General features: G+C 45.2%; 1 protein-coding gene across 2 annotated transcripts in view; it reads right to left on the reverse strand.

The window, feature by feature from the left end:
- Positions 1 to 16,174, reverse strand: part of Ptprg (protein tyrosine phosphatase receptor type G) — a 660,978-nt gene that overhangs the window by 135,023 nt on the left and 509,781 nt on the right. For both annotated transcript variants that reach the window (XM_038349433.2, XM_038349432.2), the window contains exon 6: positions 12,992 to 13,058. In XM_038349433.2, coding sequence (XP_038205361.1) covers positions 12,992 to 13,058 — 67 coding nt within the window. The remainder of the gene's footprint in view (positions 1 to 12,991; positions 13,059 to 16,174) is intronic.

Raw genomic sequence — 16,174 nt, forward strand, 5'->3', positions numbered from 1 at the left:
TGCAACTCTGGGCAAAAGCGTTAGCCTCTCTGGGCTATTTCTATAATCCATAAAATATCAATTGTGAGATTTTATTTTATTTTTATTTTTTTAAGATTATTTATTTATTTATACAGTGTTTTGCCTGCATGTATGTCTGCAGGCCAGAGAAAGGCACCAGATTGCATTACAGATGGTGGTTTCTGGGAACTGAACTCGGGACCTCTGGAAGAACAGCCAGTGCTCTTAACCTCTGAGCCATCTCCCCAGCCCCAATTGTGAGATTTTATATCCTTCAGGGTTGCTATGACAATTAAGAAGCTACTTGGTGCCTGGTCCACTGTCAGCCTTCATTTTTCAAGGGAAGCCTCGTTTGAGAGCAACCACCGAAGAATCCCAGGCTAGCCTTTGCTGTGTTTCTAAGCAAGGATAGCAAGCATTCTCCGTCAAGTACCAGATAGTAAATATTTTAGGTTTTGCAGGCCAAGAGATAAAAATCAAAGATCTTATGTTAGGACTTATGTAACAGAGTCACTTCTACAATCTTATTAAGGACATTCTAAATTCTACTAATGGCTGCATACACCCTTCAAAATATGTCTGCATTAATGAGAAGACTGTAACTCATGCTGGGGGAATAACATTTTGCCTAATTAAAGATGCAGTGTAGAAGCTCAGGGCTGTGCCAAAACTGGCAGCGGAAAGGAGTGGGCTTTCTGTCCAAAATGTGCCTACCTCTGTCTTTAAGTTCTGGAAGGAGTCCCACACAATATGACACAAATGTCACCCTGATAAGCCAGAGCCAGACTTGCAAGAGGGTCAGGGAAGACATGCTATGTGAGTTCAGGGGCCATCATCATTTGTTTTCTGACAGTACATAACAGAATTGACTTTTAGGTTGGTATTCCAGACACTGTTTTTGCTATGTATTGTAGGATAGTCTTGAACTTGGGAATGGAGGCACCTGACATGGCAGAACTTCCAGGACTGTCCAGCCATAGGTACCGAACCAACAGAACACAAACGTGCTATTTCTGATGCCAGGCATGACTAAGAAAAAAAAAGAACACGTTTCCAGCTGAGACCTTAGCTCTTCATAAAGAAGATTTTAACAATGCAGCTATTAGGAAGCAGAGAGCCTTGCTCTGGCCAGACCACCTAGGCTAGCATCACAACTCAGCTTCCCTCTAACCGATGCATCTCTGAGACAAGGAATAAGAGAGCCCTGATACTGGAGTCTGGGCAGTAACCAATTAACATTCCTTAAAAGGTTAGGAGAGCACCGGGCACTGAGAGTGACCACAGGGGCTATTCGATGAAACTTGTGTGTCTTGTGACCTTACAGGGGCTGTGTAGCTCCACGCCCACTCAGAACTGCACACTTCCCCCCAACTTCTAGACTAATTAGTAACTTGAATCCAAGGCATTTTTATTGCAGCCTCTTACCAGTTGATGAAAACATACGAGACACTAAACTTCTCCCAGCATGCCCTGCACTGTGCCAGAATAAGCAGGTGTGTGCACGAGCACATCAAAGAACCGAAAAGGGAGAAGCCTCCTGTTCCACTTTCAAGGATCCCGGGTGCTGTATGCAGACAATATTATATTTTAATAATTAATTGTTCATCAAAGAAAAAAATGAGGAGCAGGAATGCTAAATTCAAAGTTATTCAAATTGCGAAAATGAATAATGCATGACTTTTATATTAAATACACACTGTATTAAGTAGTCTACACTTCACCCAACTCTGTCTTTCATTTTTAAGCATTTTGAGCGACAATATGAATAATCAGTTAGGGGAGGTTTGTTTGGAAAAAGGAGTACCTTATTTGAATGCAAATGAAGTATATTCAAAGATGATTAAATTTTTCTTATCAATTAGGAAATTTTGTATGAGGGCCTTAAAGTCACGGTCAGCCATTAAGCTCAGCCCAGCCCAGCTATCCTTGCAGCTCCCCTCAACATTAAATTATATCTGGCTCATTCTGTTCAATTTCTTCTTTCTGATAGCAGTGCCAAGAGGCAATTTTTAATTAAAGAAAATTTGAAAGATTCAAACATGCATAATTGGATTAAAAATGTGATCATTAAAACATTAGATGATAATCACCTGATTGATTGCATTTTTCAGTGTGTTAATAACTTAATATTTGCAATGCTTTGGTTACATAGGGACAAAGAAGGTTCTTCATAAAATACACTCAATAGTTAACATATGGAGGAGACCAGTGACGTCATTCAGAACAGTGGGATTTGCCAAGCATGGTGATGCACACTGCTACCCATAGAGAAGAGTGGGATATTCCAAAAGAAGCAACAACAAGGCAACATGACGTATTTCTTCTCCCTAACAGGCACACTCTAGAGAAAAATCCAGGAACATCTACAGTAACATAAATACCTGGTGTGGTTGTGCAGGCCAAGTAGGACTGGCTTATAGGCTGGTGAACCTATTTGAGGAACCCGGATGCTAAAGGCAACCTTAGAGAGGCTGAAGATAATGACTGTCACAGAACCCTACTGCAAAGCCATCTAGGCTCTGTGATTACGCTGACCAAGCATGGCATTTTCATCTCAAGTTGATGTTCAGAAAAAACAAAGAGAAATTACGAGGTTCACAATCAGAGAAATGGATGTGGCACTTAAGTTCCAGGAATTATATAATGTCAAAATCCAGGACCATCCCAAGCAGTTTTAGGGCTTGTCTCTCTACCTGTAAAGCCCCGGAGAGTTTAACTGACAGGGTAACACATTCACGTGGCTTCCCTTTAAACAAGGCAAAGAACAAATTCACAAGAAGAGGAACACGGTACACGAGAGTTAACTGATTCGGGCAATAAACAAGAAGTGGGTGATTCCAGAAGGTGGCCCGGCAGAGCAGAAGGAGACGGCATCTCAGAATGGACATAGTGACACACGCCTTTAATCCCAGCACTCTGGAGGCAGAGACAGCCAGATCTCTAGGAGTCTCAGGCCTGTTGGGGCTACAAACTGAGACCCTGTTAATGAGAGAGAGAGAGAGAGAGAGAGAGAGAGAGAGAGAGAGAGAGAGAGAGAGAGAGAGAGAGAGAGAGAGAGAGAGAGAGAGGAACAAAAGACAGAGAGAAAAGAAAACGTATCTCAGTATTCAGTATAACTGGGCTCCTCAGTTCCACAATGAGGACTGGACAGGTCAGCTAATCTCTCGGAAGCCTCAGCTCCCTGTCTGCTACAGCATTGTTATCTCCCGGGCAACTGCAGGGATGAAACAAGGCCTACCTGTAGAAAGCACCAAGGCAGAGCTAAGTTCACGGGAAGGTCAAACAGCTATGACAGATCTGCTTTTTCCTTTCTTCCCCCTTCTGGCTCTTTACCCTACTCAAAACAGTACTGGTCACCACAGAGCATCTACACCATCGTCTTCGCTGTTTCCTTTACTTTTCTAGATCTTCTTTGCTTTTGTCTGTAGCTCAGACTGGTCTTGCCCTTGTGATCCTCCTGATTCTGCTTATTGAGTCTTGGGACCACAGGCGTTACTACCATGCCTGACTTCATTTCCTTTAGGTTTTCTATGTTTCAGCAAAGTCCAGCGTCAGGAGGAGACACAAGAAGAACACTCCAGATGACAGTAGCACCTACCCACAAGTGTTAAGTCAACAAGGGACGTGGGACAGGAGGGAACCCAGCTCATGTTCAGCACTTAGCATGTGCCAGGGACACTGTGTGCTGGGAGATAATATATCTCCAAGATAAACCAAAGACCTCACCAAACAGTGGAGAAAACTGAGGCACTGAGAAAATAACTGATTTGTTTGTACATCTGGTCAAAGGAAGAAATAATATTCAAAGTCAAATCCTGTGCTCTTGGCCTTGAGGTGACAGGACTTCTCCTATTAAGGTGACATATAGACAGCAGAGAAGCCTGGTATAAAAGTCACCCAAGGGAGACCAGTAGATCACTGGAGATTTTTCTTAAACCCTTTGTTCTTTATATTTCACCGAAACAAGGTTAAGCGTGTTTCCCTAAACTCCCATGGTCCTGTTCAAATGATAACACATTGACAAAGGAGGGTGGTTGAATGAGAACTTCTGAGGCCTTTTTATGTCTTAACACTATTGTTAACAATGCTATTTAGTGATAAAATAGCAATCACACAGCATCCTACTTCCTGGACTTGGCCAAGAAAAGAAACGGAAACAGCTCGCATCTATGGTGGAGGTTTTGATAAACCGAAATCCAGGAAACTGGAAATGGCTTAAGCCTGTCTGTTTCTAGAAGATTCTGAGATCAAAAGCATTCAGATAGGCATCAGTCCTTCCTGGATCCATAAAAAGACAGAAGCCAATTAGCCAGGCGCTGGCTGCTGCACATTTATAGCACACTTCAGGAAAGTTCCATGTAATTAAGTGCTGGAAACATAAACTTCAAATGGGAAATTTTGTCGCGTGTTATGATGCTCAAAATCACCAGTGAGCTGTAAATGTTCAGAATGATCAGTGAGCCGCAGATAGCATAGCACTGACTCCCACATTGGAAAGAGGGAAAATCATTGGAACAACTGCTTCCAGGTAAACATTCCAACAGAACCCTCATTAATTCACTTGAAACATATCTGAAGGACGTGAGGACTGGGGCAAGATCAAAACGAAAGCTCAGGCTGTTACATGGTGAGTATTTGATCACACATGCATACTGAATGTGGTAGTGCCATGAAGAAAGCACACAAAACCCCAGCTTCCTCTGAGATGAGGCTGGCAAACGTTTTCTGAGAAGAGCCAGAGAGCAAATATTTAAAGTTCTGTAAGACTTAATGCACTGCTAGTGACAAGTACTGTCTGTACTACAAAAGGAGCCACAGATAATACGTGAACAAATGAGTACAGCTGAGCGATAAAACTTTATATTGACAAGCAGTGGGCCAAGATTTGTGTGACTCAATCAAACTCTGAACGAGCAAGCAGGAGGCTTGATTTGGTTTACAAATCTAGAGTGCTGTGGGAGGGCGGGCATGCAGCAGGCAACATTCCCCATGTCTTCTCAGCCTCAATATTATCCTCATTTTCTCATATGGGAATATTAACGAGAGACACAGCCATTTGCACAGGATCACACAGCTTCTAAGCTCGAGAGTCAAAATTCAAATCCAGGACAGCCTGAACCGACACGTACTTCTGTAATCGTCTCCATGTCTGCTGGATCCTAGGGTCAAACTTCATGTGGAAAGTAAGAAAACACACTTGAATATTTGGACATAGGAAGCAATTGTACAGGCAATTGAAATGCCAGTCTCTGGAGCACCAGGAATGGCAAACACAGAAAGGAAACTTTTGAATGATCAAAAAATTGTTCCACATGAAAGGACCATGTTTTTCCTTTGACTTCATTCAGTGTCTTGACTACTGTGTCTTAGAGACTCCATGGTGGAAGGAGGAATGGACTCACCAAAGATGCTTAAAGCTCATGGGTAAAAAATAAGCAAGACATCTCAAACTAAGCCAGCTCATCTCTGTGATACCATACGGGTGCATGATGACATAGGTGTCTATTCGTGTCCTAATCATCCTCCCTACTCCACGAAGCCTTCCTAGAATTTGTGCAGATGTTTTCATTCATTCATTTGCCCCAGACAGTGATCTTAAGACTTTTTTTTAAAGGTATGAGCCATGGTCATAACAGTGATGGAGCCATAGCAACATAGCAGAGTCCTTTGAATACTTTTTAACTTGCTCCTTTGATAGAAACTATTTGGTGGGGCTCTGTTAAGACTGAAACCTGCAGATGGGGACACACAGTGACAAGGAGTGGCAACAGCTTGGAAGAAACAGGATGTTACACCTGTGTCACTTTTCAAGGAGTGACCCTAGACCAACTTCCCAGAAAAGGCCGCTTCACGTGTTTCTGTGGCATGGGGATTGAGCAGTTGAATGTCAGAGGGTTTTCAGTAGAATCCATGGTGCCTGTTGGGCTAGTCTGACCTTTACTGAGTGTCGAATGACCATGCAACAACACAGAAGTGAGCAGTTTTTCTTTAGACAGTCACCTGCCTTCTTTGTTGCTTTTTCCTTTTTCTAAAGCCCAGGAGCAGAGTAGATACTGGCATCAAAAGTTACCTCTTAATGCTAAGATCCCGAGGCAGACACAGTTCTATAACCAATCACCATAAAGAAGAAACAGCCTGTCAAAGGTCGTTATGGCACAAAGGTTTTAGAAACGTGGCTGTCAGTCCCCTCTCGGCTTGCTGTGAGGTCTCTGAATCTCCCGCTGTTGAATTCAAATCACTGGCTGCTCTGACTGCAAATGTTAACACGAAGATGTGCAGAGCCAAATGCCAATCACCCTAAAACAACTCCTGTGTGTGGCCTCCACTCGACTCTCAGGACACGACCACTCTCCCACTCATCCCAAGCAATGGTGTTTGAAATAATGATTATGTTGCCTTCCCTTCGGTCTCACCATGGAAGTCTTCCTGGTTCTCAAACACGCCATGCTGATGGGTGGTCCCGCTCCTTTTCATTGTTTCACTGTGGAAAATGTCTAACTGTATCATTCTGCTAAGATGTCTCTGGCTAACCTGCTAAGGAATGGGCTTGGAGGGTTTTCTGCCTTTGGATAACTGGAAGGAGCAATGCCACAAATACTCATCTCCCACCAGGCATATCTCCGAGTCTCTCCTTGCAGTGGTTTCCAGACTGCGCTGACTTACTACCACACAGCACGGAGAAAAGTCCTGTGTATTCACACCATAGCTAGCACTCAATACTCTGGGCAGTTTACACATCAGACTATCCACGCAGGCTGATAGGGGTTCTGTTTTGTTGCTGTTGCTTAAAGTTTTGTAGAGGGCACATATTTGAGACATTAGTGTATCAAACGCATGAGCTACTCTTTAACTCAGAACGAGTCCAATATAGAAATCAACAGGAGAAACTGTATTGTAACTATGTAATCGCCCTCTGTGAGGTATGTCCAAACACAGGTGTGAATATGGATCAACAGGTGAAATGGTATTGTAACTATGTAGTCACCCTCTGTGGGGTGTGTCCACACACAGGTGTGAATACAAATCAACAGGTGAAATGGCATTGTAACTATGTAATCACACCTGTGGGGTGTGTAAAAACCTAAGTGTAAATATGGATCAACAGGTGAAACTGTATTATAACTATGTAGTCACCCTCTGTGAGGTGTGTCCAAACACAGGTGTGAATACGGAACAACACAAAAGCATAAACTCACTTCAGAAATTATGTAACTTTTGGGTAATTTGCTTTTGTAAACTCAATGGTGTGATTCTCAGGTATGAACTCATGTGTGACAACACCATGTCTCATTTTAAAAATGTTGGGCAGACCCATATGAAGAGCTAACAAAGAGCATTTTTAAATCCAGGGAAAGCCCTCTGAGCTGCCCCTCCAACTCACCTTCCCATTCTGACTTGCATCACCCTAGAGTAATGGTTTGTTCTTGAGCTTAATATAAATGTAGCCATGCAGTGCCTGTCCCTTTGTGTAGGATGGTAGGTCGCCATCTTTTAGCTGCCCTATGTAACGGGCTACAATGGAATATACCATGGCTAGTACATATGCTCCCACTGGTGAATACGCGGTATTTCTAATCTGTGGCTATTAAGAACAAAACTGTTTACAAGTCTTTTGTGTGGCTGTTTGTTTGGTGTATACACTTAAGCATGAGACTGCCAGATCAAAGAGCGAAGCATCTGAACAATACGGCAATATGAAGGGGCTCTTCCAACCAATTCACTATGCCCAGCCACGAGATCACAATCTTGTGAGATGGAGCCTACCCACTGCTTCAGAAGCCCGCCAAGTCTGGGCATGTCTAGGATTAGAGTTCATTATTTATTGGGGAAATGGCAGTTGAGTCAGGTTTGATGTGAAAAAAGACCAAATGTGCCAGCACCTGCTCTTACAGCCCGTGGCGAACCTTGGCTGGGGGCTGTTACCTTGCACAATTTGACTTGCTCACTCCACTTTCTGTTTGGGGTTTGGAATCACAGGACTCTGTCCACAGACTGAGCAGAAGATGTCTCCCAGGGCAAGGGGCAAAGAAGAAGAAGCACAAGGCAGATGTGCCAGGAAATGCACAAGTGTTATATGGCCCATGCCTCTGAATGACAGCACTCTCCTTCCAGGGGTGGGGGAGGGAACATGGAAACTCGGGCAGCTATTAACAGTATGAAACGGAGTACCGGTGGCTGGGCTGGTGACCCAGACAAGTCACACCCAGAAAGAAGGGTATGCTTGGGTGCTCAGGCCATGGATCTGCCCGCATGGTTCACACAGCAAGCTGAGGATTTCAGCTTTCAGGAATCTTCACCCATGCTGGAATTGGTCCTCTGAAAATGAAGCTGCTTTAGGAGTTAGTTGTTCATCAAAGTGAGTATTGCACAGCTGTTACCCTAGCCTGTCACAGGCTCCCTTTCTGGGGTGAGCACACCTGAGTATTGTAGTCCCCCATCCCGAGAAAGTCTGTCACCGTGTTTTGCTTGACAGTTCATTTGAAGCTCTCCTGAGAGATATGTCTGTATCTTGTCCCACCCGTAACTTCCGCTGACAAGGAAAGCTTGCCAGAGCCTCATCTAGAAGGAGCATCCTAGAAGTCTGCTCCCGATGATCAGAATTTGTCCTTTCACAGATAGCTTCCTTGGAAGGATCCAGCGAGAGAGCAACAGAGAATATCAGAAACATCAGCTACTCAGAAAATGGGCAGTGCAAAGCTTTGCTGCATGGGGCGAGTGCTGTTCCTAACCATCCTCATGTTTATGGGGCACAGAAGCGGCTCATCACACATGAAGAAGGAAGAGCAAGAGCTTGAGAGATGCCTCAGAGGTTAAGAGCACTGGCTGCTCTTCCAGAGGTCCTGAGTTCAATTCCCAGCACCCACATGGTGGCTCACAACCATCTGTAATGAGATCTGGTGCCCTCTTCTGGGTGTGCAGGCAGAACACTGTATACATAATAAATAAATAAACAAATCTTTAAGAAAGAAAGAACAAAGTGATGGCAGGATTAGAAGAGCTTGGAAATGAGAGACAAGCAAACAAGGCCCAATAAGAAAGAAATTAGCATCAGCAAGCTTCCATTCAATGGAATAATGGCACATGCCTTTATCCCAGCATTGGAGAGGCAGAGGCAGGCAGCTTTACATCAGCCTGGTCTACATATTGAGTTCCAGGTCAGCCAAAGATACATAGTGAGACCCTGTCCAAAAAAAATAAATGGAAGATGAGGAGGAAGATGAAGAAGAACAAGAAGAGGAGGAGAAAAAGAAAGGAATAGAAAAGTGGAATATTTTGATAGTAAGAGAGAGACCAAACAGTGCATCCATAAATTTTGATAGTGTGTGTAAAATATATATAAGAAAGTGGTGACATCTGTTTTGGTGGCTATTTAAAGAGTCAATAAAATATGTATACCCCCAAGTTTAGGAAAAATCCATACTTTTAGCATGGAACTAAATGCACACTTTTTATCATTGAGCGGTTAAGTAAAGTGAGTTTGCATGCCAGCATTCCTACATGGCTGCCCATGCACCCTGCACTGTGACAACAGGAAGGGACACGTAAAAAACAGTACTTCCAGTGGCCCATAAGCTTCTAGAGTTGATCCCTGCAGCAATGGAGAAAAATGTACCTGGACTCGGAGTCCCCAAGGTAACACAATGTCTCCTGCCATCACACATTTCAGCCTAAACTCACAGTGCTGAATCTGGAGTTTATTCCCAGCCTGGAGCATCTCTTGCTCAGCATTCCCTTAGGCCTTAGACTTGACACCTCCACATTCCCAAGTCTGAGTGAAACTGGCTACTTCTCAGGCCACCTCCTGCTTACCTAGGAGCCCCTCCCACGAGCGCCCACCTGCTGAACACCTACTCCGGTGGTGTCAATCACTGCAGGAAGAACTGAACATTTTAGGAGAGAGGATAAGCAAATAGAAAGGCCACTGAGAGGGGATCAAGTGCCTGCCTTTGGAAGGAAGCTAAGGCGCTTCACACTGTCCGTGAGAGTGGCCCTGGAACACTCCTCCCTGAGACAAGCTGAGGTGAGGTCACGCCTTCTAGATTTTCTCCGTGTCTTCATGAAGTACTCCCATCATGCTGATCCAGTAAATGAACACACGCAGCAGGGAGTCACAGGTCCCTAACCATCCTATGCAGGGCTCCCTGCAGGGGCAGTCTTGGCTCTGGGGTTCTCTGATGTCCTGACCAAGAACTTCTGGAGCCTCTGGCTGCTTCAGGCTTTGCTCTCTGCCCTGCGAATGGACACTCTTACCAACCACACCACTCCTCTCTTTTCTTTTTCCCAGGTTATCTTCCCCCTTGGGGAATCTCTCTTTTAGTTAAAACCCCACCTTGGCATCTGATTCACAGAGCACTCCTGTGACCATGTGCCAAGCACACGGTGCAGCCAAGACCAGATAATTGCATCTCAGCTGAAGGAACACAGAAGACTCCTCTGGCTGAACAACAAAAAATAGCTCATATGAAGTTAACTTTCTAAGATACAACCCCCAGAGGTCAAGATGGAGAGGCCGCTTCAGAGAGCCACACTGATCCCTTTGCACATCACACATCTGTGTCACCTTTCCCCAGCCAGGGAAGCTGTGAAGAGCACAATTATTTACGCTCCCTCAAATCAGCAGATCGCATGAATCCCTCGCAGGACCTCCAACCAAAAATGCATCTCAGCTTCAACAAGTGCTCTTTTCAACTCCTTAAGATGTCTATTCCCATCTGTGAGAACGGCATACTCTTCTGACCCCTTCCCCCCAACCCCTTGCATATACTGATTCTCTTCTCAATCAGAGACAAGCCTTAGTGGTCTTTAGTTCCCTGCTTCCCCTTTGAATTCTATTTTTATACAATAATATTTCTCTTGAATGTGTGTTCCTTTACGTGACTTAAACATTTAGTTGTGATTGATCAGGCAGCTATTGTTGGCCAAGTGTAATATGTCATCTTTCTACCTTTACTGAGGCTCACCCCTGAGGAGGTATTGTATGGGCAGATAAGCAAAAACGATGTTCCACATATGCTTGAGAAAGAAACCTGGATGATATGATATGATGGCGGTGGGCAGGGAGGAGTCATCTGACAGGCAATATCTGAACGGAGACGAGCAAGCACACAATGGAGACATGCTCGGTCAACACGCAAGAGGGGAAGAGGAGTGTGCCAAGAGAGGACTTCAGAGGAGACTTTTGCAAAGACTTCAGCAAGAGGAGGGCGGTGCCTCTCTTCCTCTCCTAAGAGCTGGCGGGGGCTGCCTCCATCTACGCCCCAGCCACGGTGGCCTGTGGTCAGGCGTGCATCTTGTTTTTTACTCGAGAGAGGTGAACTTCAATTGGAGGCAAACACTGTGTGTAGCTCTTTCTTGTCTGAGAGCAGGGTGGAACCTGGGATCACTGGGTCCCTCAGTCAGACAGAGCGCTCCTGTGGCAAATTGTCTGTGCCTTCCCTGAATAACTCATACCCGAGGAAACGGCAATAGGTGGGGCTTGGGGAAGGCAATCCAGATGCTGAGGAAAGAGTCCTCACAGATGAGATGAGTGGAGACAGCTCAGTGGGGGAGTATTACTAACAGTGGGACCCTGGGTCTGATTCCCAGAACTGGAGGCGTGCCTTTATTAACACAGATCTGGAAGGGAACAATGCAAGCTTCTTCAAGTGAAAAAGCTTTATGGGATGCTGTCATGGGATTGTCATACAGTCCTTCGTTCTTTGTCCATGTATGTGTCTTTAATATGTGTGTGGCAGATGAGTATGTGAGGATTCACGTGAGGTGCATGTGGAGGGCAGATGGCAGAGGCGGACGTTTTCCTCGACCTCCCTCCACCTTAAATTTTGAGGTAGGGTCTCTCGTGGACTAGGCTGGGCTGGCTGGTCTACCAGTGAGATCCAGGGTTCTCTTGTCTCTGCACACACCCCACCCCAGCACTGGAGTTAGGACATATGCTGCCAAGCGTGGCTTTTAATGTGCATATTGGCGATCTGCACGCAGATCCTCAGGCTTGTAAGGCAGGCACTGTACCGACTGAGCCATGGCCTGGCTCTCTGCTTTGCTGTTTTTCTTGGCTTATTCTTGTTACCTGCTGCCTGACTGAACAGAACAATTAATGCTCAATCCAGTTTAATCGGACTCTGATAACAAGTTTAGTTTCCCGGGAAGAGGTATCTGCTAAGCTCTACAGAGTTGGCTCATGTCGGAAGACAATCCTCTCAAAAGGTGTGAAGACATTTCATCACAGTGGAAGAAATGGAGGGAGATTTACTATGGCGACCAGGGCTATTTTTGTCAATGTCTTTGGAATTCTAATTAGATTGTTAAAACTTTACAAATCATTACATGAGCTCCAGACTCAACACCTTCCTGCAAGCTAGGGTGCTTCTGCTACGGGAGCATCCTTGTGCCACAGGTAATGATGCATGGCTGAGAATATAGTTGCAGGGAAATTCTGCCAATAAAACCAGCTGGAAGAGACAGAACTCATTCATCTTCCTTCCTCTCCCAGGTCTGTGCCTGAGGGGATGATGTCTGCTGCAGAGAGCGCCAGCCCTGCCCTTTCCTTGCCAGCAGCTGCAAGGTGCTGGGTTACAGCCTGAAGCTCAATGGCTTGTCCTGGCTACTTGTATTTCCCCTCTTAAATCTGAGAGGCAGATCAAAAATATTCACCAGTGGCAAGGAACTTGAAAACGGAGTATTTTGAGAAGAGTAGGGAGACAAATGGCAGATACAACACCCGAGAATCGTGTATCATGGAACACTCTGATTTACAATATGGGCATTCACAGAAATACCTGAGGGGAAACAAATGGTTCGCTGTGAAGCCAGGCTGGTTATAACTGTGCAGGTTATAACTGTGGGTGTTCTTTACTCGTAAGATAATGGCTCTAAAGCCCTTGCACAGCAGAGGGCAAGGAGTGACATCACCCTCTGTCCTCTGCAAGATAACCTGAGTCCTTCAGGTGAAGATTCCAGCACTTCCCTTTCCAGCAAAAGGAAGCTTACTCACCGTGATGGACGACGCCCTTCAACCCGTGGATAATAGGATCCAGTGCGGAATTGTCCCTCGGACTGACCTACATGTAAAGGAAACACGATTGGTTAAATCTGTCCTGGCATCAGCTACAACGGCCTCAGTTTAATCTTCTGAAGAGAAGCGGGAAATGGATGCATCCAGTGAGCTGTTCGGCTCTCGCCTATACCACGGTGCTCACCAAATGCCGGAGATTTACAACACAGTAAAATCAAGTGAGGGAAGTCTCAATCACAACAAAGAAACTTCTCAGAATACATTATAACAGGAGAGACACACCACCTTAAGCACCTTTAGGCAAAGCCTTAAAAAGCTACTGCTCCCGGTCGGTTGAAAAAAAGTCACCAGAGAACAATCCATCATGGACCCAACACTCACTGCCCCCTGCTGACTGCCTTTTCCCTGCTCCTTAGAAAACGGTCCCTGCCAGTTCATTCTCCTCTGCAAAGACCCCAGGTCCCCTGGAAAAGCCCTGTTCTCTGTGGGCATTCGTAAGAACCATCAAAGCAGGATGGCAGGAAGATAATGTTCTTCATCTTCTTTCTAGAATCGATGCTACTCCAGACCGAGCCTCATGGTCCGTGGGCCCCACTGGCTCCTTCCTTCAAGTTTTAGATACTTCTTAGTATATTACTGCCTTTTGTAGATGAAAATATCCCTAGTATGCTAGAGTTATAATTTTAGCTATTTTTCTTCGATATGTACAAGAAACGATTTAATGAAGCAGAATCATGTGTGAAGTGTGCTTCTAAAACAATCCAGGAGTGGGCAGCAACTGGGAGAGTGGGGAGATGGGAGACTGACCTTGAATCCATCACTTAGGACTTGAATGGTAGGTATAGGATGCGTCAGGATACATCCTTTCTACTCCTATGTATGCTCTCTTTCTCCCCTAAAAATAAGGAGCTTTTCAAAATCCATTATCTGCGGTTAGCATAGTTCCTGCATTTTTCCCCTTCAGGGACTGCATTTCCTATTAATCCACTTCTCACATAATGAAGTTGAGATATTGATGAACCTTTCAATGTGCAGCAAGACCCAATTTGCTGTTTCAAGTTAACGCAGAGGAATCCAGAGCCAGCCCTATGCTGAGTTTCTCGGGACTACAAAGAATACACACCACTTCCAGCTTAGGCAGACGCCCCCATCCCTGTTGAGCTGCTGTTTCTGTCTTGCTCTCTTGGAGACTAATCCACACTTCACACATTTCCTTCCCTTTTTGCTCCAGCATCTCCAGGACACTACAGTGGCTCAAAATGGTAAATTGAGACACTGCCCCGCTAAGGGAACATGTGATCATTCCCAGGACATCTCTGTTTTTTGACAGCTACAGTGGGTGGAGGGGGGTGGTACGGGATTCTAGAGAGCCCCTGACATCTGTCTGGGAAAGAATAGGATGCTGTTAGACAGCAGTGGTGCTCACAACTATCCCCTACAATGAAGCACTACCAGATGTTAGAGGCCAGCAGTGTGCTGAAGGGCTCAAAGTCTAGAGCCCCACATTATACCCCACCTTCAGAACACAGGGACCATGATGCAGTATGATCTTTATAGACTAGTAACGTAAGATAATGAGAAAGTCACCTCTACACTGTAAACACTACAGAGAAAGGAAGGGAGGAAAAAAGAAAGGAAAGAAGGAGGGAGGGAGGGACGGACGGAGGGAGGTAGGAAGAAAGGAACGAACAGGGAAACACGGACAGTGTTAGAGGACTCACAGTGATAGAACATACAGGTAAAATCCTAAAAGTTGCCATGACTGAGCCCATGCCTGAAAGCGAGCCCAGACCAGGGCTATGCAATGATTAAAGTATAAAACATTCTTAAAAAGCCAACATATGGCAAATATCCATAAGATATACCAAATCCAAATTATATGTGAAGAAATACTATGTTTCCATCACATCAAGTAACTAATCAAAAATTTAAAATAAGCCCCCCCCCCCAAAAGAATCACAATTCAAGACTACATGCAGGCGAAGAGAATCTCACCGGTGAGTGTGTCACATTTCAAAAGCCCAGAACAGAGTAAGCGTCTGGAGGAAAAGCCCTGTCTGGAGGCCGAAGGTAGAAGGGTGTTTTGGAAGAGTGTCCTCTAGCTGTGGGTTTAAGGTTTTGTCTCTAAGGGGATGCTATGGGAAGGTGGTGGAACCGTTAGGAGTGATGGACTAGTTGAGAGGTTCTCAGTCATTGGGGACCATTCCTGGGCTAGACCCACCCTCTTTCTCTTTGGCTTGCTGAGTGATGAGGTTAACAGTACTACACATTCCCTATGTAATGGCCAAAGTGGGGGGGGGGGGCAATCAATCATGGAGTGGAACATACAATATAAGTCAAAATAAATCTTCTGTATTTTGTTATGCAGCAAGAGGTTAACTCGGGGGAGTGGAAATGTTCACGTGAGTCTAACTATCTAAACCCTCCAAGTCTGTGGAGAGAGATGGAAAGATGGCCACAGACACCCTCCCTCCTTGCCACACACTCCTCCAGAGATAGGGTTTGCCAGAGCTTCATCTGGCGAATGTGACAAAGGCGGATGCTCTTTCAGCACTGGGACCATAAGACCACCCTGCGGAGAACCCCAAACTTGCCTACCATAGACTCAAATGGAACAGGAGGGAACACGGGCACTTCTAGCTGATGGCCTTCCAGTTCCCCAGCTACCAAGAGGTAAGCAAGTCCACTCGAAGCCATGTGGCCATTGCTCAACCCCTACAACCCATGCAGAGCTGGAGCTCCGCCAAGCAGGGCCAGCGAGCCAATGCAAAGAATGTAGGAATAATCGGATGGTTGTGATTTCAACCAACCAGGCTCATTTTTCTTTCAACAGAGCCAACTGCACATAAAGGAGCTTCTATGACTGTGCAGGGGCTGAAATGGGAGGAATGGCTCTGATAATTTTCTCTGCCATTGCATGTTGCTTATGTTGTATGCTATGTTCTACAGTTTTCCAAACGGGATTCCTTACCAGACCAATTCAGCTGACTCAGCCCTTCAAAATTCTGCCACCCTCCTGCTGCCTAGGATGGCAACGTTCTCGAAACAGCAGGCAAAGTTTCGCTGTTTATTATTTCCTTTTCCTATAGTCAGCTATGGTCTGAACAGATTGATTAGACAGGAAAGTCCTCTCAGGGTGTGGTGATGGTGCCCGTCTGTAAC

This window comes from Arvicola amphibius, chromosome 12 (genome assembly GCF_903992535.2).
Source record: "Arvicola amphibius chromosome 12, mArvAmp1.2, whole genome shotgun sequence".
Taxonomy (NCBI): Eukaryota; Metazoa; Chordata; class Mammalia; order Rodentia; family Cricetidae; genus Arvicola; species Arvicola amphibius.